Raw genomic sequence first — 23,543 nt, 5'->3', positions numbered from 1 at the left:
ACTCAAGGTCGTCTGCCCGTCTGTAGGACCTCCAAAAAATCTTATCAAACATCCAAAAACCAAAAAATTAATTTCATTACCCAAGATTTTTGCTCGTGGCAAATTTTGGGGCACTCTTTTGATTTAATGTATTCAACTCAATTCAAAAAAAAAATTGTGTTGGCTGGGATAGTTATTTGCTTTGTTTGTTATTCCGTAATTTGAACCTTTCAAAATTTTTTTTAGGAAACTTTACTTTGACGAGAACAACTTTTCTAGTTTCAATTTCTTGCCATCGTTTTGTTTCAAGTTCAACCCTCCGAAAATCAGCCATTCGCAGTCACACTGTATTGGAACTTTGTAACAGCATCCATTTCTCGTTGGGATTTTGTCTCACTATTTTATCAAAAGTCAGCTTACTCTCAATTTCGAAAATAAGATCAATTTCTTGGTTGCCTGAGGATTTTAATTGCAGTCTTGTCTCGCTCCCGTACCGTATCGCTTCGAGACTTCATTATTTTCCTTTGATCGCTCCGCTACATAAGCCTGCTACGTACCCTTCTATCTGTCACGTATCAATTTCCCATTCCTTATTCTTCACTCTTCTTAAGTCAACATAGTCCACCATGATTTTACACTGTAAGGGGTTCGCAAATTTTTTATGCGGGTTTAGCATTCGCTATAAAGGTGGCTGCATACTCAATACATCCTGTTTAACTCGTAAAAGTCTATACCGAAGCTATTTTTGTGAGAAAAAAAATATTTTATGACATCGGGGTCTCACACGATCATTTTATTAGGAATCCAATATGGTCTAAAAAAAAAATCAGCATTAGTTTGACAAAAAATTTCCGTTAAATAGGCCATAGAATAATCGCATCTGTGAAAATTCGATTAAAATACTCGAGTACAACGATGACAGATTATCCTGTACCCAAATTAGAGAGAAAAAAAATCCGCGAGACTGGAAAATAACACATAAAATATCACAAAATGAGACTTTTCAGAAAAGAGGGTGAGGGATGAAGAAAATATACGTAATTAGATAAATTGAACGTGAAAAAAAAAAGATAGAGAATAAAAAAAATAGGTACGTATATTAAACCAGCCATAGTACCGTGCTTTAGTTTTCATTATAAAAAATGGTAAAATTTCAAAACGCCCGAAAACTTGACGAAATTTGATTACTCCTCATCAAGGATTTTTTTTTCGGCATGGTCGTTAGAAACTAATTTATTACGGCTACGATGTTTCGTAATCAGTGAAATACAGCTCTGAAAAAGCCTCATTTCGGTGTTTTTTTTTTCGCTCTTCACTACTATAGTAATTACGAGCGAGTTTTGCTACAGGGATGATGATGAGGAGAAGCTACAGTACGTAAAACTTGAGTGGAGAAAGAGGGGTAAAAAACACGACGCCTAGAAGGACATTAACAGCGGGAAATCATTGCTCTTGAGACCGCATTAAGGAAGCACTTGGCTTAAATGTTAACGCATGAATCATCAATGTAACTCATCACTCGGTTATTTACTCTGTTAAGTGTGAAAATACTAGACTGTGTGAAGATTTGCTGGCCGTGCACTGTGCACTGGCTTTTAATAGTACATAACGGATACGAAGAGCCGAAGAATGGTGCTACATTTCTGTCAGGGGTTAGATACTGCTGCTGTGACAGCGACAGCGACAGCAAAAGCGGTACCGGCGATGATGATGAATTCACGACCGAGTCTTTTTAGCAGCTATTCCCAAATGTGTAACCCAAATGTCGTGTCGCGTGTTTTTTTTCCTTTTTTGCAACTGAGCATTGGATGAATCCTAGCTCGTGTATGATAAATAGCCCGCGTTCGTTTTGGTAAGCACGATAAAAGAGCTTTTCAACCGCGTGCTAGCTTTTTTTTTTATCTGACAAAAGGTTGAAATGGCGATGCGATCGCGACGACGTAGCATTTCATGCACCTGCGAATGTAAACCGTCGTCGTATAATTTGACGATGACGAGTTGGTTCAGTGGAATCGAGCTACAAAGATGATAACGCAGCATTGCAAAAGAGAACAATGTCAGTTGTGGGATACCCTACCTATCTCTTTTCTTAGACCAAAAAATAGTAAATTTTAAAATTTGAAGATCTATGGATTTATTTTTTTTAAATTAGTTGAAATTGAAAAAATTCTTTAGCGACTAAATTGATCAATGGCAAAGGCAAAAAGGAAGTTATAACCCCTTTAACCCTTAAAGACCCAGGCTAATCCTGAGATGTTGTGTGAAAATGCTTTCAATTTCCTGAATTAGATCATCACAAGCATCACTTTAACCCACAGTTTGCCCCCCAGCCCCTTAAAGCCGTCTCGTAAAAGCCGTACCGATTTATTCAATTTTCCTTGAAAACCGAGAGAGCAAAAACCGCAATGAGGTCAATCATGGAACTGAATGATATAGTATCATTAGGTGTACTGAATGAGTGAAAGCATATCCCTAAAGAACACCCCACCCCTTTTTGGGGGGCAAATTTTCAAAAAAGTTGGGATAAAAAAATTGGACCCATGCTCCATTTTTGGATAAACATGTTGATGGTAGACCCTTCACAAAATGAAATCATGAAAGGTGTGAAAATGGTGGACCAGAGCAATTTTTTGAAAATTTGATTCGCTTGTCTCGATAAAAACCCGACAACCCAGGGCATGAATACGCAAAGTACATAATATGAGAAATATTATCAAGTAGGCTTGAAATGACAAAAACAAGAATTGAAAGGAACACAGATGCTTTTAACAGCACATAAGTTCAGATAATCTACAATCCACCCATCAAATCTGTTTATCACTCCGTGGATATTCTTTCTCGATATTTGTCACCAAATAGTTACATCCTACAAAGGTTAGCAGTACGATTGTTTTTCTGCAGAAATATCGAAATAGGTTTATCTACCACTTTGAAAAGCTTTACACAGTCAAATTGCAGCACTCCCTGGCATTTCATAATGTTCAAGCATTCATGAAGAAGTCACTATCCCTTCTCGATCATAGATAATGTAGTTCCACATCATGAAAATTGCATGAGCAGAAGTCGTCGTTTACAATCATGAGATTGTGTCTAGCTTATGACTACAGGATTCAGGGAATTTGAGATTCAGTAAAAAGCTTTCAACTGTTGTTCAACCACAACTCTGAACTTTTGAATGTTTTGAGAAATTCCTGCTGAAGTTGATATTCTTTCTCGATATTTGTCAACAAATAGTTACATCCTGGAAAAGGTTAGTGGTACGATTGTTTTTCTGCAGAAGTATCGAAATAGGCTTATCTACCACTTTGAAAAGCTTTACACTGTCAAATTGCAGCTGTCTCTGGCATTTCATAATGTTGAAGCATTCGTGAAGAAGTCACTATCCCTCCTCGATCATTGATAGTGTAGTTCAACATCATGAAATATCATGATTGGAAACAACGAATTCTGCTCAAGCAATTTTCAAGATGTAGAACTTCACTATCAATGATCGAGGAGGGATAGTGACTTCTTCACAAATGCTTCAACATTATGAAATGCCAGAGACAGCTGCAATTTGACAGTGTAAAGCTTTTCAAAGTGGTAGATAAGCCTATTTCGATACTTCTGCAGAAAAACAATCGTACCACTAACCTTTTCCGGGATGTAACTATTTGTTGACAAATATCGAGAAAGAATATCAACTTCAGCAGGAATTTCTCAAAACATTCAAAAGTTCAGAGTTGTGGTTGAACAACAGTTGAAAGCTTTTTACTGAATCTCAAATTCCCTGAATCCTGTAGTCATAAGCTAGACACAATCTCATGATTGTAAACGACGACTTCTGCTCATGCAATTTTCATGATGTGGAACTACATTATCTATGATCGAGAAGGGATAGTGACTTCTTCATGAATGCTTGAACATTATGAAATGCCAGGGAGTGCTGCAATTTGACTGTGTAAAGCTTTTCAAAGTGGTAGATAAACCTATTTCGATATTTCTGCAGAAAAACAATCGTACTGCTAACCTTTGTAGGATGTAACTATTTGGTGACAAATATCGAGAAAGAATATCCACGGAGTGATAAACAGATTTGATGGGTGGATTGTAGATTATCTGAACTTATGTGCTGTTAAAAGCATCTGTGTTCCTTTCAATTCTTGTTTTTGTCATTTCAAGCCTACTTGATAATATTTCTCATATTATGTACTTTGCGTATTCATGCCCTGGGTTGTCGGGTTTTTATCGAGACAAGCGAATCAAATTTTCAAAAAATTGCTCTGGTCCACCATTTTCACACCTTTCATGATTTCATTTTGTGAAGGGTCTACCATCAACATGTTTATCCAAAAATGGAGCATGGGTCCAATTTTTTTATCCCAACTTTTTTGAAAATTTGCCCCCCAAAAAGGGGTGGGGTGTTCTTTAGGGATATGCTTTCACTCATTCAGTACACCTAATGATACTATATCATTCAGTTCCATGATTGACCTCATTGCGGTTTTTGCTCTCTCGGTTTTCAAGGAAAATTGAATAAATCGGTACGGCTTTTACGAGACGGCTTTAAGGGGCTGGGGGGCAAACTGTGGGTTAAAGTGATGCTTGTGATGATCTAATTCAGGAAATTGAAAGCATTTTCACACAACATCTCAGGATTAGCCTGGGTCTTTAAGGGTTAAACTTCGAGTATGAAACGAACCCTGAAAATTCCAAGTGTGTTCAAACGAGGAAAAATTTGTCGAGCAATAATGGATACGTTTAAGACCGCGATGTACGCCCGGACACATTCCAAAGGCCGCAATATAACAAAATTTAACGTATGTATACGGAAATTGAAGGGTTTTTTCTTCGAACACCACTCAATTTTAAGTTTTTCCGCTCTTTGGTTGAGAAAAAAAAATGGTTTAAAGAAAATTCGTCAAACGCATTTCGCATAAGAAGCGACTTAAAAACGAATAAAAGCAAATAAAAAGTCGAAAGTGCTCGAATAACATATTTCGAACGCGTCGCCTTCAGAATAGGACTCCAAAAGGAAATGATTTTTCCGGCGAACAAGTCCCAAGTGATTTAAAACTTAAATATAAAAGCCTTACGACAGATTCAAGAGGGAAATGAATTTTTTTCTTTTCTACTTTTCACGATATTTGAAGATTTCTCTCGATTTAAACATGTATAGAAGCTGCTTTTCTACGTTCGTACGTGGACTTTTTTTTTCGTTTCGCTTCGCTTTGCCTTTTCTTCCGAACTCGGTGGCGTTTACTCACGGTATAGTCTTGATGTAACAGATAGCATACTTTTGTATTAGAGGTACCTGTGTAAATACTCCGAGACTCTGCGACGTTTTTCAATTTCCGGACTAGAATAATTAATTTAGGTGCCCGAATAAAAGAATGCTGCCGTTTGAGGTTTGCTTTTCTAAATCGAGGAAATGTTGACTTCGAAACGAAGAAGTTTTATCGTCTTTTACCCATCTTCGCTCAGCAAACCGAAATCAAATAACAATATAACCAAACGTTAGATTGATTGCAGATGGCTGCATTAAAATTGAAATTCCTTTTCTTACTATCGACGAGTACGAGCGGGTAAACGAAATGTAAAATAAATTGAAAATCTGTCTCCTTTTGTGACAATTTTTCCGATGTTCGAGTAAATTGGTAAATAACGACGTTTTCGATCAAATCACTCCAACTACTGCAATAAAAATCGAACGAATTTACCCTTTCAGATCCGAGAAGGATCTGACAGATGAAAATTGAAAAATTTAATTAAGTACCTAGTATATTTTTGTTAACCAGATCTTTTTAAAAAAATTGTGATTTACTTAACATTTCATTTAGAAATTTGAGGAAATGCTCAAATTTCTGAAATAAATTGAGTTCAAGTCATTTTTGAGCCCCCAGCGACTTTTTTAAAAATTACTGGAGTCTCCAGTAGATTTTTGAAACTTGAAATTCCCGCAACATTAATTTATCAAATGGAGTTGGCAAGCTAAAATTTACTTCTCAGACTACATGGTGGTTTCAAATGGTTTTGAAGCTTCCAGCTATTTTAGGAAATTTCAATTTTCCAAAAAAACGCCATATAACCTTTCAAAAAGTCGCTGGAGGCTCTAAAATGACTTGAACCCACCTGAAGCCGTCTTCATGGGGTGTTAAAATTGGAGTGTAGAGTAAATTTCAGCTTTCCATCTCCATTTGATGAAATTTTGTGAAAATTTAAAATTCCAAAAACCTGCTGGAGGCTTCAGAAATTTTCAAATAGTCGCTGGGGGCTCCAAAACGACTTGAAATCCACTAGCAGTCAACTTTGTAGCGTATTGAAATTAGTTTGCAGAATGAATTTCGACTCTCCATCTCAGTTTGATGAAATTTTGGAGAAATTTCAAGTATCAAAAATCTACTGGAGGCTCCAGTAATTTTCAAAAAAGTCGCTGGAGGCTCTAAAATGACTTGAACCCACCTGAAGTAGTCTTCGGAGGGTGTTAAAATTAGAGTGTAGAGTAAATTTCAGCTTTCCATCGCCATTTGATGAGATTTTGTGAAAACTTAAAGTTTCAAAAATCTGCTGGAGGCTTCAGGAATTTTCAAAAAGTCGCTGGAGGCTCCAAAACGACTTGAAATTCACCTGCAGTACTTCGTAGCGTATTGAAATTAGTTTTTAGAATAAATTTCAGCTTTACAACTCCAATTTGAAGGAATTTTGTGGGAATTTCGAATTTCAAAAATCTGCTGGAGGCTCCAGAACTGCTCAAAACGAGTTGAAACCGTTTCCAATCGATTTGGCATGTCGAAAATTGGGTATATCCCAAATTTCAGCTTTCTTGGTCAATTTGGTAAAATTTTGATTTTTTTCCTCATTTTTGGCCGAATTTGGATTTTCAAAAATTCACCAAAAGTCGAAAAACGCACTTTAGCACTTGAAATTTTGACAGGTGATAAATCTTTGCATGATCTTTCGATCTACCTTTGTAAGGTTTGAAAAATTTCGTGCAAGTCCTATGTTGGAACGCAAAATCTGCGATTTCGGCTGACCTGTCAATCAAAATGGCTGCTATTTTGTAAGTAAGGCCAACTTTTTTTTGGGCAAGATTGCTTTAAAATGTTTCTTAGGATGTCTCCTTTGAGAAAAAAGTTGTCCCGGAGGGTCGGGGGGGGGGGTACAATTACTCCTATTGTAATATGCCGGACTATAATGAAATTTTCAATAAAATATAGAGCTGGTCAAAATTCGAGTTCCAAAATTCGATACCAGCTAAAGTTTTTCATTCGATAATAAACCCCATACCCATAGCGTAAAATTTACTATAGGTATAGAAATCGGAAGTGGATTTTATTATAATAAGATGTAAGTTTAGTGAAAAAACGTTTGAAATTAGGAAAAAAAGGGGTGGAATAATATGGTGTAGAAAACACCTAAGTGTGTACGAGTATTCAAATCAAGTTTTGAGACTTTTCAATTTTGAGGGTTTTTTTGAATTTTGGCAACTACTTTGAGATTTTTAACCACTGTGGGCTTTGTCAGATTTTGAGAAATTTGAAAATTAGCTCACCCTAGAGTCTTAGTTAAGTAGGATGGTAGGTACAGTCAGACCTCACAAAATCTGTGAGTGGCTCTCACCTCCTTTCCTTCTGCAAGAATTGAGGCTAAATAATGATGGAAGTTGAATACTTTTCTAATTTCATTTTCATGGTTTCATTGTTTTCATTCAAAAATGTCATTTGAAGCTTCTCAATTTGTTAAAAACATAGAAATAGGCCTAAATATTTTTACATTCATTCGAATGATTTAAGGAAGTGGAGAAAAAATTAATTTTTAACCAGCAAGGTTAGAAACAAGAATAAATGATATATTTAAAAAAATCAGCAACTTACTTAAAATATAGTTCATTTATTAGCCTATTATTCTGCGTTTCGGAGCCTCGGAGGCACTTAACTCAATTACTTACCTAATGTAATAAAATAAAAACTTGTTATTTAAAACTAGACTTTTTTGGAATAAAATATGAAATTAATTATCATTGTAGTCAGGTATGTACAACATAATATGGATTTATACAATTACACATAGGGTACCTATACCTACCTAAAAATATGAAATAGGTAGGTAAGCATTGGCACACCTTTCAAATTTTTGCATTGCTTACTGCGTTTCATCTGCAGAACTTCGAGAAAATATCCTACTGAAACCTCTAAAGGAAAGACCTCTGCTCGTACTCGTACTTGCACTCGTGCTTGACTTCATTTCAGGTACAGGTAAAGATTTATAACTTTCATCGAACAACAATGGGGCCGCGTCTTTATCATATGATCCACAGTTTTCCAAGAATTGCGATTCTTCTCCTAAAGTAATTCTCATTTGGGCCTCAAAAGTGATCAAGAGCAAGTGTAATGAGTGTTATATCTACTTACCTTTTAATACACCTACGTACGTTTCATGAAGTTCAGCTTAAAAGCAAAGAAATCATAATTAGTATCTACCTAATCAATATTTTTTACTTGAGTATTCATTTTCTGAATCATTGCGTAGGTACTAGGTAGTAAGTACAGAATAATGAATGATATACAATTGAATAATAATTTGTGCACATGTGGTGATCAACGTATTTTTTGAGAACTAAAAAATTGAATTTGCTTGAAACCTCAAAACATTCACGATCCCTGAATTTTCATGTTGTTTGATCTTGGAAAAACGTATTTCTACCCATCCCCTCGTCGTACCCCAGTAGGTAGAGGTAGATAGTAAGTACTTACTGTTTAATGCAATCGGATCTGAAACTAAAATAAGGCGCATGATTCAGGTTATAAGTCTTTTATTTTTTTTTTAGGTAAGAGAAATGTGAAAGAATAGTACCTAACGTTGGTATGGTACATAAGGTACTATCAATGTATAAAATACTCACCGTCCGGGCACATTTTTTTTATGTTGGTACATAAACTCAACAAAACACCTAGGTAGTTATGAAAGTGGATATAAATTTGAAAATTCACATCAAATCGAAACGTGTTAAAAATCTTTACAATCGAAGTATTATTTTTATAAAACTATTACCTCTGGCCTTTTTCAATGTTTGGACATTTGCTGTGACCAAGTCATAATTCAAATGCCGGGCACACTTGATGACGTATTTTCCAAATAGTTCCAAAAAGTCTTCCAGGCCTATATTTAAAGTACAAGCAAATTCATTGTAATCATTAGCATAGCACTAATCAATCGGATTTGTTGGATAAAAGGTATGCACGAAATAGGAAAGGTAGTATATTGCTAATACATAATGGCAAATTATAATTGAAAATTTTTCACAACGTGCTTACTCTCTATTGTTTTGGGGTCGACTTCTATTCGCGTTCGTGAAAAAAAAATTATTTGTTAGGTAGATATATTAGTTCTGTTGCTACTAATTACTATGAGTAGACGTTTATCGATAATATGGGTATAGTTGATATTACTGACCCTTAAGTTGTTTGATAAAACTGCGCTCTTTTAATGAATTATCGGGAGCAAAAATTTCCTCCATGGCTGCAACATATGCCTCGAATCTTCCTTTCAAGCAATCCCTGTAGTCTAAAAAAACGAAAAAACAAAAAAAACTTCAGGGAAAAGATTTTAAATCAGTCAAGTAGTGTTATGATTTCACTTTTAGATATCGTCTTAAACAGTGGGTATTGCTACGAATGTGTATAGATAATTTCTTACTCAAGTTCCACCCCTTCCATTCGCCACCTGAAATTAAAATTTATATAGCGCATTGATTAATAATTTCAAAACTGGATTTCACTATTATGAGAAAGACAGCGTACTTTACTTACCTACGAGTATGAAAAATGATACCACAAAAAGTGATCTCCACAAAAAATTCATTTCTACTGGTGAAAATTTGTTTCGTTGTACCTACCTAACTTATCGAATCAACTTGACTGGTACATATTACAGTTAAGACATTATGAAGAATTTTCACAAGCGATTTTCTGGCACATATGTTGGATAAGGTGTATATTTGAATAAAAAAAAAATCAGTTACCTGGTGAAGGAATGACATAGGCATCGTGATAAATAAATCAACCTGGCATGTCGTGATGTCACGTCGATCAACAAATGTACAGCTGTGTTTGATGTACCTATACGTCTAGGTACATACAATGGTACAAAGTACAAACATTATCTACACATCAATATCACATAATATCAACAAAATGTAAGGGAATTTTTTTGAATAGGTATTTCAGGTTTTTAGGGAATATTTTTACATATTTCACGTTTTTTAGGAAATATTTATGCATAGGGAATATTTTGGAATTTTTTGAAAATAAATATCTCAGCCCTACACATCATATTATACAGGGGTCGGCATAAGTCAGTATTCATATTCAAAAAGCGATGCATTCTCTTTAACACCCTGTTGTGTGTAATGAATAGAGAGAGGGTCTTGTAAGGTAGCGCCTTGTGTTCGTGGAAGTCCCATCAACACCTTGGTAATAATAGCCAATTTCCAATACATATTATGTAAGTATACATATTTTTTTTAAAGACCCCGCCGACAATCTCTCTATTTTTAACTAAAAATTTAATTGTTACTCCCACATTTTGTACAGAAAATTATTTTTTATTTTTTCTCAATTTTTGCCTCAATAATCACTTTATTTATTTATTTATTAATGAGCCATATACAGCAACTTATAGGCTAGAGGCTCGTACATATTTATGAGTGAAAAGCTTGAAATTAAGTTTACTTACAGGAAATAAAGTTAAGTATATACAGTGGAAATCGCTCATTAATGAGATCGGTTAGTACGAGATTTTGGATACAACGAGCAAAATGCTTGGTCCCAAGCACAACGCCATTTAAACATGTACAAAATGGTACCTGTTGGAACAAGCTCATTTATAACGAGGAATTCGGATAGTACGAGCTGAAATTCTTGAAATCTGGTTCATTTTATGAGAAGGGTTGTCAGAAAGGAGGACCTGGAGTTGGTTAGAACTTAGGTGTCTGGAGCGTTCATTCTGGTAGGACGGGCAGTCTGTTAGTGAATGAGCAATGTTTAGGGGGATGTTGTTGCATTCTGGGCATAATGGTGGAGGCTATTTAAGGAATATGATTCGGTGAGTGAGAAGGGAGAGGCCAGTCCTGAGTCAGGTGAGAAGAACCTCAGATTTACGTTGAAGTTGCTCAGAAGTTTTCCATAAAGATGTAGTGTTTTTGATGCTATTGAGTTTATTTGAACTTGGGACCTGAGACCATGAAAATTGAAATACTTCATGCATTAGTGTTTTGGAATGGAGTTTTAAATCAGATAAATAGATTGGTATGTTGGCAAGAGGGAGGTGGAGGTATGCCTGTTTAGCTATTTTATCTGCTAGCTCATTTCCTTGAATCTGGGAGTATGAAGGTACCCAACATAGTATGGGTGTGCTATTTTGAAAGAGTTGAAGGAGTTTGGTGATCTCAAGTGATATAGGATGTGAATATTTTGACCTATAGTTTTTTATTGATAAAAAAGCAGATAAAGAGTCAGTAAAAATTATGACATTATTTAAAGAAAAATCAAGGGAATATGAAATTGCAGATTTAATTGCATATAGTTCAGGAGTAAGGATAGTGCAAAGGGAGGGGAGAGCAATGGGGATAGATACATCGTCATGAATGATTGCATAATGCACATCTAGTGAATTGTTGAGTTTTTGAATCATCAGTATTATATGACTGAATTATTCATACTTTTTAAGAAGGAGAAGAAAATGTCTTTCAAGTATGATGGAGTTGGTGTGATTTTTGTTGAATTCTGTCAAAGATAGATCAATAATAGGGTTAGAAGATTGCCAAGGTGGGATAGGGTTTACTAACAAGTGGTGTATTTTAATGTTAATTTCTTCAATTTGTTGGAGATAAGATTGGAATTTTACAGATAGTGAATGTATGGGAGTTATATATTCCAACTTTATGTTGCAGTCAGGGTTTGTTTTTATGCTCAAGTAAGTTGATGTGGAAATATACTGCCTGTGTATGTCAAGTGGACTAATTTCAGAAGCATCATTAAGAAGGCTTACAGTAGGGGTAGTTCTAAAGGCTCCAGTGGAAATTTGTACAGCTGTATTTTGAATAGTGTTTAGCCTGTGGAGGCAACTATCAGGCGCATAAGTGTAGATAGAGCATCCATAATCTAAAACTGGTCTGATGAGTGTGCGGTATAGTTTGAGTGAGGTATGACAATCAGAACCATAAGAAGTATGTGAAAGTTTCTCAAGTAGATTTATTTTTTTGAAGCATTTGGATCTGATTTCTTCTATATGAGAGGACCTATGGTATGTGTCCATTCTCAGCATTCAAAACTACTCCAACGTTATCCACTATGTAAGGTAGGACCGAGTGTTCCCACTTTCACACATCAGAAATAATATCCTTTTGGACAATCCTACTCTAGGAGATCTCTTTCTGAGGTAGTTAAGGGTACAGTGGTGCCCGGAGACCTCCTAGGCCTACCCCAAAATGGGAGATGGGTCGGGGGTCGCTCCAAATCCGCGGAAGGGGGGAATGGGCTACATCCTAGGGTGACCACTCCCTCAACCCCGAAGTGGTGGGAGCGATTCTGGGATACTGCCTAGGAGCTCCGGGCCTTTGGCCTGGTGCTGGGGGGGTGGGTCAGCAGTCCCAACCAAAACTGGGGCCCCCCACTCACTGCGGCTCCAGGACCACTGGGTGGCCGAACCGTCCCCTTCCCCTCCTAGTTTTAAGCAAAATTGAAACACTCCTAATCTTGGCTTAGTTTAAGTTGTACATAGTCTTTATAGCTAAATTTTAGTATTAAGTTTGTAATTTAGTATTAGAATATACATCACCCTCCCCTTAAACTTAAGATTGTACTGGTATTATCTCTGCGGAAGGGGCGGGGCTTAGGCCCCGCCCCCTCACCGCAGGGATAAGTAATTATAAGATGTAAATATTATTCAAAATAAACCCTTTTTTTAAAAAAAAAAAAAAAAAAAAAAAATATGAGAGGACCGGGAAAGGTTGTTGTCAACGATGATTCCTAAGTATTTAACAGATGGAAGGGTTGGAATTGGAGTATTATTGAAGTGTATGTTTATTTCATGGGCACATTTATTTCGTTTGCAAATATACAGGGCAGCAGATTTAGAGTGAGAAAATTTCAAACCATTTTGCTGTGACCATGATAGCAGCTGGTCTGTGGCTTGTTGTAGTAGAGATTCGCAAAGTTCTATGTCATTACAAGATAGAGAAATGAAATTTTGAGTAAATCTCTTTTTTTTTAAAATCTGCTGAATGAAATCATATAATACCTACTCTTTTTCATACAACGAAATTTTTCAATTTTCATCCGTCAGATTCTTCTCGGGTCTCAAAGGGTTAAAGTACTTACTAGAGCAAATCCTTTCTCAGTTTTCATTATTATTACTTATTATTAAGTATTGTTACCCCAAGTAAATAAATTTCAAATTTCAAAATTACGTTACTATTATTATTACCTACTACCTATATTTAATCCAGGTTTTAAAATTTTCAAACAAATTTGATCAGAACATATTGGAATGGGATCGAAAGGGGCCAGTTGAATTGAGTAGGTAGATTTAATCTGAAAACGAATCCAATTCAATTACCTACCTATTCGTTCTAATCAAATCACTTTTTTTGTTTTTGGATCGAATTAGATTATATGCTTTGCTTGTATCTATCAATTGAATTCAGTTGTGTAGTGGTGCAATTTAATCAACTGAACCCAAATGTAATTTATTCGGATGAACATATTTTAAAAACTTGGATTAATTTGCATTTAATTATCTACATCAAAAATTCTTTTTCTGGGTGGCTTTTCTTTTCAGCTGAAATTTTTTTGAGAACTGAAATACCTACCGTGTTTGGAACTTTCTAGTATCGTTTACAAAATATATTTCAAACATTTTCAGAATACTGAACTACTTTTTTCTATCACCTACCCCCTTCCTCCTCGCCTTCTCTCTTCCCTCTCCTAAAAATTATTCGCAACCAACCATCGCGTTCGATACCAAAAAATGAGCAAAACAGAATAGCAAACGAACTCTAAAATATTGTAGCTCGTTACTTTATATAACTTATTCGGGCGTAAGTTGGTTTAATTTAAAAAACAGTTTCTCGCAAAACAATACCGCAATCGATTGGCTTTCTTTTTTTCTAGGTGTAAAAGTTTCCAAACGGTTAAAAGGGGAGAAATTTGCAAAATTCCCGGATGCTCGGTATCGCCACCTTCCGCGCCTGGAACGCGGACTCCGATACGATTACCTCATTTTCAAGGGGAAACATTCAGACAATTTATTGCCTACGTTTATACGGGAAAAGTGAGCTACGAGTTTGTAATTTAAAAACTAGCCAATTTTTCATTTTATTCGAGGTTGGCGTTTTTTTCTTCTTTACTTTTCTTTGGGCGTGTTTTTTTTATGTGTTTTTTTCTCTCGTGTTATTTTAGATGCTTTTTCAAGATAGCAGCGTTTTCGAAATGTTGACCATTGCTCAGGATTTAGGTGTTGAAGAGTTACGAATGAGTTGCGAAGAGCATATCACGTCTACGTTGTCTATTTTAAACGCTTGTAGTTTTTTGGCTGCTGGAATGGAAATACAAGAGAGATCTTCAGGTAGGTAGCTATTCAAATTTCAGGGGTTGAATTACATATGTAAATTCGTTTTGTAAAATGTAATTAATGTTTGCATTCATTTGGCAGGTGGCAAAGGCATCAAGCAATTAGTCGATCGTTGTATTTCTTACATTGGTGAAAATGCAGCCGAATGCATGAAAACAAACTCGTTTTTAAATTTATACAAAGACGCTTTAGTAAAACTCATTTCATCCGACTGCGTAAGTGCAATGATTTTAAAACTATTTTAAGTTCAAACGATGTTGTAGAAAAAGGAATATAGGCAACCGTATTACAAACGAATCCGAGAATAATTTTAAAATATCGTTTGTAAATACGCGAAAAACATTAAAAATTGAAAAGAAATTAATTATCGTGTAATTTATATAGGTACACGCGAACAATATGGAATATTTTCAGAAAGCGAAAAGCTCTGCATTAATAAAAACAAAAAACAAAAAAAAAGGCTGTACTTTGTCGAAGGTATTAAACCAGCGTGGCAAAGTGCAGGAAGCATTTGATTATTTTCTCGCGAAACCTTTACGTTTTTTAGAATTTTTAACGCTTATAAAAATCTAAAATAGAAAAACAATACGAAAGGAAATGCTTTTTTAGCATTGGGAAAGTGTTTTTTTAAAGTGCACTCGTGAAAAATACTGTAGGTACGCGAAATCGTTTGCTTCTAAACAGCCGGAGCGAGCTAGCGAATTGTGCAAAGGTTACAACACCAACGAGGGACTGAGGGGGAGGTATGCTCGAAATAAGAGCATTTTTTTTCCTTCAGCGACGTCGTGTGAGGTGTGTGAGGTGGTGCGCGGTTTTCAAAAAGTAATGTATGGCGTTTTTTTCTTTCCTTTTTGCTGCATCTGATGTCGCTGTTGCTCGCCTCCTAGCGCTGTTTTTCTCTGCAATGTGTGTATTTTTACACGCGCTTCGTATCTTAATTTCAATGGTCTTTTCGCATATATGTACATATATTGTGTATAATATATTATTACACGCTACACGCTACGGTCGAGAATAATACGCCAGAGAATAATATTTTTTTTTCTCCCTCGAAATGATAAATCAGGTAGCTTTGGAAGAAGAAGATGTCTGGAGAGCGGTGCTGAATTGGGCAAAATATCAAGCCGGGGTAACTCAACCGACCGCTCATTGGACCGAAGAAGAAAGGGTTAGAGTTGGCCAACAATTAAACGGCGTGATTAATCACGTTAGATTATTGTTAATTGGTAAGTATAAGCCAAAATCTGAACATAGCTCGGTATATGAAATCTAGCTACGTACCTTTATATTGGGCTTAGGTATAAATTATCATCGAATTGACATTCTATACCTATTCTATGTCTACCAATTTGTGCGGATTTCAATTTTAAAACCCTTTTTGAAATTTTGGGAAACTTTGAAACAAGTTTTTTTGAAATGAAAAATGTGTCAAATTGCAAATACGTATCTACCCATTTGAGCGATGTTTCTCATAAAAACAAATTGTTGAATTGAACACAGATAAATGGAAAGAACATGGAAAAATGCATCGAAAGTAAAAATTTCAGGCGCCAAAGTGCGTCTAAAATTCGTACGAAATCTATTTTAATCCCTCCTCGAGTCGATTGTACACAATTTCGAGCCAATTTGAACGCCTTTGGAGCCTCCAGCACATTTTTGAACATTTAAATTCTCGCAAAATTTTACCCAAGGAATTCGGAAAACTAAACCTTATAACTGCAACATATTGAAATTCAATTCACATCCTGTTTTTGACTTGCCAAGTCGAGCCCGAAGATGGGTTTAGACCGTTTTGGAGCCTTCAGCAATTTTTAGTAACTCTATTTTTAAAAAAATTCATGATAGAATTGAATTTTTGCTTTCCAACTTCATTGAATAAAATTTTATGGAAATTTCAATATTAAAAAATCTGCTGGAGGCTACATAACTGCTCAAAATGGTTCGATACAATTTACAATCAATCAAGATAAATACTCCATGAATTTTATCTTTTTAGATCAATTCAACAAAACTTTGATTTTTTTTTCATTTTTGGCTCAATTTTGATTTTTAAAAATTCACCAAAGAGGAATAAATACCCTTATAAGCGCGTTCTGAAGATTTGACCAGTGATGTATTTTCACATACCTACTCTTGGTTCAGTTCCGAGATTTTTCTGTCAATTTAAATCCCTTCAAAACCGGTTCAAAAATCTTAAAATTAGTTGAATTGATGAAAAAAATGATATCCTCCAATTCAATGTGATTAAATTTTGTCAAATCAATCAAAAAATGTCTCACTAAAATTCACCAAAAAATGATCATAGGCCAATAAGTTGTTGAATCAAACATAATAGTCCGGCATATGATAATAGGAGTACTTGCACCCCGCCCCCTTCGATCCTCCGGGGCAACTTTTTTCTTAAAAGGGACATCCTAAGGAACATTTTAAAGCAAACTTGCCAAAAAAAAGTTGGCCTTACTTACAAAATGGCGGCCATTTTGATTGACAGGTCAGCCGAAATCGCAGATAATATAAGACTTGCACGAACTTTTTCAAACTTTACAAAGGTAGATCGAAAGATCATGCAAAAATTTATCACCTGTCAAAATTTCAAGTGCTAAAGTGCGTTTTTCGATTTTTGGTGAAGTTTTGAAAATCCAATTTAAACCAAAAATGAGGGGAAAAATCAAAATTTTACAGAATTGACCAAGAAAGCTGAAATTTGGGATATGCCCTATTTTTGACATGCCAAATCAATTGGAAACGGTTTCAACCCGTTTTGAGCAGTTCTGGAGCCTCCAGCAGGTTTTTGAAACTCGAAATTCCCACAAAATTCCATCAAATTGGAGTTGTAAAGCTAAAATTTATTCTAAAAACTAATTTTGATACGCTACGAAGTACTGCAGGTGAATTTCAAGTCATTTTGGATCCTCCAGCGACTTTTTGAAAATTACTGGAGCCTCCAGTAGATTTTTGAAACTTTAAATTTTCACAAGATTTCATCAAATGGAGATGGAAAGCTGAAATTTACTCTACACTCCAATTTTAACACCCTCTGAAAACGACTTCTGGTGGATTTAGAGTCATTTTAGAGCCTCCAACGACTTTTTTGAAAATTACTGGAGCCTCCAGTAGATTTTTGAAACTTGAAATTTCCCCAAAATTTCATCAAACTAAGATGGAGAGTCAAAATTCATTCTGCAAAGTAATTTCAATACGCTACGAAGTTGACTACTGGTGGATTTAAAGTCGTTTTGGAGCCTCCAGCAACTTTTTGAAAGGTTGTATGACGTTTTTTGGGAAAATTGAAATTTCCTAAAAGTAGCTGGAAGCTTCAAAACCATTTGAAACCACCATGTAGTCTGCGAAGTAAAATTTCAGCTTGCCAACTCCATTTGATGAATTAATGTTGGGGAAATTTCAAGTTTCAAGAATCTACTGGAGGCTCCAGTAATTTTCAAAAAAGTCTTTGGATGCTCTAAAATGACTTGAACCCACCTGAAGTCTTTCAGCTTTTCATCTCCATTTGATGAAATTTTGTGAATATTTGAATTTTCAAAAATCTGCTGGAGGATCCAGTAATTTCCAAAAAAGTCGTTGGAGGCTCTAAAATTACTTGAAATCCACCAGAAGTCGTTTTCAGAAGGTGTTAAAATTGGAGTGTAGAGTAGATTTCAGCTTTCCATCTCCATTTGATGAAATTTTGTGAAAATTTAAAGTTTCAAAAATCTGCTGGAGGCTTCAGGAATTTTCAAAAAGTCGCTGGAGGATCCAAAACGACTTTAAATTCACCTGCAGTACTTCGTAGCGTATTGAAATTAGTTTTAGAATAAATTTAATCTTTACAACTCCAATTTTATGGAATTTTGTTGGAATTTCGAGTTTCAAAAATTTGCTGGAGGCTCCAGAACTGCTCAAAACGGGTTGTAATCGTTTCCAATCGATTTGCCAGATCAAAAATAGGGTATATCGCCTAATTTTAGCTCTATATAGCTCGATTCGGTAAAATTTTGATTTTTTTCTCATTTTTGGCCTAAATGTGATTTTTAAAAATTTATCAAAAATTGAAAGATATATTTCAACTGAATTGATCAGGCTGATAGGAAATTTTGTGTAGAACAATTTTTGTTCCAAAATTTTCCCTCTCGGACCCTTTATTTCGATGATACAGCCGAAAAAACCTCTATCGGCAAAGGTTAATGACCTCTTGCGGTGGTAGCGGTCAAGTTGCGAGGTGCAACTTTTGATGGGTTGTTTTAGAGACCAATCTGAACAAATACTGTGAAATTCAGCTTTTCCCCAATATTCCCGAGGTTCGGCTGAAAATTTTGCTAAAATGACTGGACTATAATTTCTGAGTTACAAATATACTTATTTTTGAGGGATCAATTTTTCAAAAAAAAAAATCTAAAAATACACAATTAGGCTTTTTCTAAATTTTGGATAATTTTGGAAAATTCAAATCCCTATAGGTAAGTAAGTCCCTCAATTTTTTATTTTTCCTCGTGGATTTTTTTTTTTTTTTTTTGAAAGCTACCAATAGATTCCCTATGATTTGTTTATAAATCAGGTTGTGAAGTTCGACTCCTCAGATCTCCAATGCTTACCTCAAAAATCAGGAACAGCTATTAAAAATTAATTTCTTTGCCAAAAGTCTGAGGATAGAAAAAAGTCTTATTTTTAGTCAATTTTCAAAAACTTACCTGCTGTTCTCCTTAGCTATCAACAATAATGACGGTTCTTTTCAAACTGCTGAAGTTGGGAAAGATTTCTGAAAACATCCCTCGTTTCATCGTTTCACTCAAGTTGAACAGGGATTACCCCCACCATCTCAAAAAAAAACTACAATTCTCTTATACCTTTATTTTTACAGATTCGCAAGTATTCGCCGAAGAGGTCGAGCCAACCGGAGTAGTTCCTATAGAATTATCGTTAGAACGTTACAGATACGCTGCACTGCCAAATAAATTCAAAGAACGTTCAGAAGATAAAAAACTACAACCTCGCATCTCCCTCAAACTATTTCCAGCCACCCAGATACTAGTAAACGTACGTATGTCGTATACATAGAAAATTCAGCCTTGAATTATTTCGAATAGGTTTACCTACCTATCCTATCCCAACTTACCCTAGCTAATTTATCGTTTGCACTTGTGTCATACGCAGGAGAGAACCACCTGTCAAAGTATATTGAGTCAATGGTACGGAAACGCTAAACAAACTTGGCGCTTAATTTATCGAGCCTCTACGCACGGTTATTCGGCCGAATCATTTCACAGATATTGCGACAATATTGCTCCTACATACGTTATTATTTTGGTGAGTGCAAATACCTCGTATACCTATTCATAGAGCCGGTGGCAGAAATATTGCGAATTTGATTGCAAAAGCCCGTGGCTAGACATTGAAACGCTATAAATGTATCGTTCTTGTGTAATGTGTATGCATAGGGAGACAGAGGCCACGTAGCTGGTGGATTTAGCGATGTTGCTTGGGTCAAGAGTAATTCCAAAGGGCATTATTTCCCCTCCGAAAGGGCTTTCTTATTCTCGCTGATAAACGCTCAAGGTGCCATATGCCCGATACAATATGAAATAACCAAAAAACCATACGCTATTTGTTATCATTCGGAGTGAGTATAGTAAAGCTTCTATGTATTACAAAATCTTCAATTTTTATGACCTCTAATAATTTTTTTTTCTCAGTTGTGGACCAATTTTCGGAGCTGGAGCTGATTTACTAATAGCCAGTAATTGTAACACGAATAAAGACAGTTATAGTAACCTACCACATTCCTATAATGGAGAAAATGCCACAGATACAGCTTTAATGGGTGATTATAATTTTTCGGTCATCGACTACGAAGTATTCACTCTTTCGTCGACTAAATAATTATTATTTTATTCGCTCTGCCTGATATTCCTACGCGTAGATTTCTTGTGAATTTTACGTGATATCAAAATAATGATAAAATCGAAGCGTTGTAATTTTTTTATTACCTATCTACTGATGTAATTAATTTAAGATAAATTTAAAAAGCTGGACGATGCTTATAATTACGTATATGAATTTTCAAGAAATATATTTCGTCGTCATGTTAAATGTAGGTTTTTGTATTTTTGGAGAGTTGGAAATTTTACCATAATTAATGATCAAATTGATCATGAATCAGAATGAGTTGGCTCTCCTCTCTTAAACACGGTTTCAGCAACAAAAAAAAAGTTTCAAATTAACAAATTGTTGTTTTTTATTTTTTACTTTCTTTTTAAGATTAAAAAACCCACTGTTTAAGTAGGTAAATTTTTCAAAAATGTTTTTCATATTAAAATAAACAAATTGGGATTGAATAGTTTTGCAAAAAAAAAAGAGTTGAAAAAACAATGTTAATTTTCGTAATTTTTCAACAAAAAAATCATTTTTTTAGAATTTGAAAAAAAATTAATAAAATTGATCTTGAGTTCCCGAAACTTCAATAATTTTCAAGATTTGAAATTTTCGTTGAGAAGTACCAAACTTTTGATGTAAAGTTTACCAATCCATTTGACAAAAATTTCCCCATCAGAAATTTAAAAAAAAAATTAAATCTCAAAAGGGAATCATCCCGATATTCTTATTTTCTTTACCAAACCACGACCCATGAAAAATGAATCACGATTCATTTACTAATGAATGACGTTGAAATTCCCAATTACTCTTAGTCCGGCATATGACAATAGGAGTAATTGCACGCCCCCCCCCCCGATCCTCCGGGACAACTTTTTTCTTAAAGGGGACATCTTAAGAAACATTTTAAAGCAAACTTGCCAAAAAAAAAGTTGGGCTTACTTACAAAATGGCGGCCATTTTGATTGACAGGTCAGCCAAAATCGCAGATTTTTCGTTTTAACATAGGACTTGCACGAACTTTTTCAAACTTTACAAAGATAGATCGAAAGATCATGCAAAAATTTATCACCTGACAAAATTTCAAGTGCTAAAGTGCGTTTTTCGATTTTTGGTGAATTTTTGAAAATCGAATTTAGGCCAAAAATGAGGGAAAAAATCAAAATTTTACCAAATTGACCAAGAAAGCTGAGATTTGGGATATACCCTATTTTCGACATGCCAAATCAATTGGAAACGGTTTCAACCCGTTTTGAGCAGTTCTGGAGCCTCCAGCAGATTTTTGAAACTCGAAATTCCCACAAAATTTCATTAAATTGGAGTTGTAAAGCTAAAATTTATTCTAAAAACTAATTTCAATGCGCTACGATAGTACTGCAGGTGAATTTCAAGTCGTTTTGGATCCTCCAGCACATTTTTGAAACTTTAAATTTTCACAAAATTTCATCAAAAATGGAGATGGAAAGCTGAAATTTACTCTACACTCCAATTTTAACACCCTCTGAAGACGACTTCAGGTGGGTTCAAGTCATTTTAGGGCCTCCAGCCTCCAGTAGATTTGAAACTTGAAATTTCCCCAACATTAATTTATCAAATGGAGTTAGCAAGCTGAAATTTACTTCGTCGACTACAAGTGGTTTCAAATGGTTTTGAAGCTTCCAGCTACTTTTAGGAAATTTCAATTTTCCAAAAAAAAGTCATACAACCTTTCAAAAAGTTGCTGGAGGCTCCAAAACGACTTGAAATTCACCAGCAGTCAACTTCGTAGCGTATTGAAATTAGTTTGCAGAATAAATTTCGACTCTCCAGCTTAGTTTGATGAAATTTTGGGGAAATTTCATGTTTCAAAAATCTACTGGAGGCTCCAGTAATTTTCAAAAAAGTTGTTGGAGCCTCGAAAATGACTTGAAATCCACCAGAAGTCGTTTTCAGAGGGTGTTAAAATTGGAATGTAGAGTAAATTTCAGCTTTCCATCTCCATTTGATGAAATTTTGTGAAAATTCAAAGTTTCAAAAATCTGCTGGAGGCTTCAGGAATTTTCAAAAAGTCGCTGGAGGATCTAAAACGACTTGAAATTCACCTGCAGTACTTCGTAGCGTATTGAAATTAGTTTTTAGAATAAATTTCAGCTTTACACCTCAAATTTGATGGAATTTTGTGGTAAGTTCGAGTTTCAAAAATCTGCTGGAGGATCCAGAACTGCTCAAAATGGGTTGAAACTATTTCCAATCGATTTGGCATGTCAAAAATAGGGTATATCCCAAGTTTCTGCTTTCTTGGTCAATTTGGTAAAATTTTGATTTTTTCCCTCATTTTTGTCCTAAATTGGATTTTCAAAAATTCACCAAAAATCGAAAAACCCACTTTAGCATTTGAAATTTTGACAGGTGATGAATTTTTGCATGATCTTTCGATCTGTCTTAAGTTCGTACAAGTCCTATGTTAAAACGCAAAATCTGCTATTTCGGCTGACCTGTCAGTCAAAATAGCCGCCATTTTGTAAGTAAGACCAACTTTTTTTTTGGCAAGTTTGCCTTAAAATGTTTCTTAGGATGTCCCCTTTAAGAAAAAAGTTGTCCCGGAGGATCGGCGGGGGGGGGTGCAATTACTCCTATTGTCATATGCCGGACTATCTGATCAGCTTTATCTGATTGGAAATGTATTTTGTCTTTCAGCGAAAAGAAAAACAGTTCGAAACCCAAACCGATGAAGTAATAATTCGCTTAAAAATAAAAACCAATTCAGTCCACTCTCAAAAATTTATTCAATTAGAAACAAGAATGAAAAAATTGAAATAACTGTAGGCTGATATCTCGTAGGAATAAATTCCTCGCGATGTTTTCTTTCAATAGCAATCTCTTTTGAAATGATGAAAGATGGAACCGACAAGCACGTTACCCTTCATCTGATACTATAGTAACTTCCTCAGTTCCTCACTCCCCCCAATTTCGGTATTCTCAACACCATAGCCAGATTCGTTTTCACAATTCGCGTTGAAATGGAATTAGAGAAATATCGTGTAAACGTACGTAATATTTGACATTTCGGGTTAACAGTGACTGCTATAGAGCTCGCATCGCAATGAAAA

General features: G+C 35.3%; 1 protein-coding gene across 2 annotated transcripts in view; it reads left to right on the top strand.

Annotated features, from left to right (window-relative positions):
* The window catches only part of LOC135834206 (BTB/POZ domain-containing protein 9), a 45,193-nt gene extending 24,516 nt beyond the window's left edge, over nucleotides 1-20,677 (top strand). For both annotated transcript variants that reach the window (XM_065348044.1, XM_065348043.1), the window contains exons 3-10: nucleotides 14,130-14,289; nucleotides 14,418-14,583; nucleotides 14,671-14,804; nucleotides 15,656-15,815; nucleotides 19,445-19,620; nucleotides 19,738-19,890; nucleotides 20,022-20,203; nucleotides 20,277-20,677. In XM_065348044.1, coding sequence (XP_065204116.1) covers nucleotides 14,130-14,289; nucleotides 14,418-14,583; nucleotides 14,671-14,804; nucleotides 15,656-15,815; nucleotides 19,445-19,620; nucleotides 19,738-19,890; nucleotides 20,022-20,203; nucleotides 20,277-20,463 — 1,318 coding nt within the window. In that variant the 3' untranslated portion in view covers nucleotides 20,464-20,677. The remainder of the gene's footprint in view (nucleotides 1-14,129; nucleotides 14,290-14,417; nucleotides 14,584-14,670; nucleotides 14,805-15,655; nucleotides 15,816-19,444; nucleotides 19,621-19,737; nucleotides 19,891-20,021; nucleotides 20,204-20,276) is intronic.
* The last annotated feature ends 2,866 nt before the right edge of the window (nucleotides 20,678-23,543 follow it).

Source organism: Planococcus citri, chromosome 2 (assembly GCF_950023065.1).
Source record: "Planococcus citri chromosome 2, ihPlaCitr1.1, whole genome shotgun sequence".
Taxonomy (NCBI): domain Eukaryota; kingdom Metazoa; phylum Arthropoda; class Insecta; order Hemiptera; family Pseudococcidae; genus Planococcus; species Planococcus citri.
This window is presented reverse-complemented; position numbering and strand designations above follow the sequence as displayed.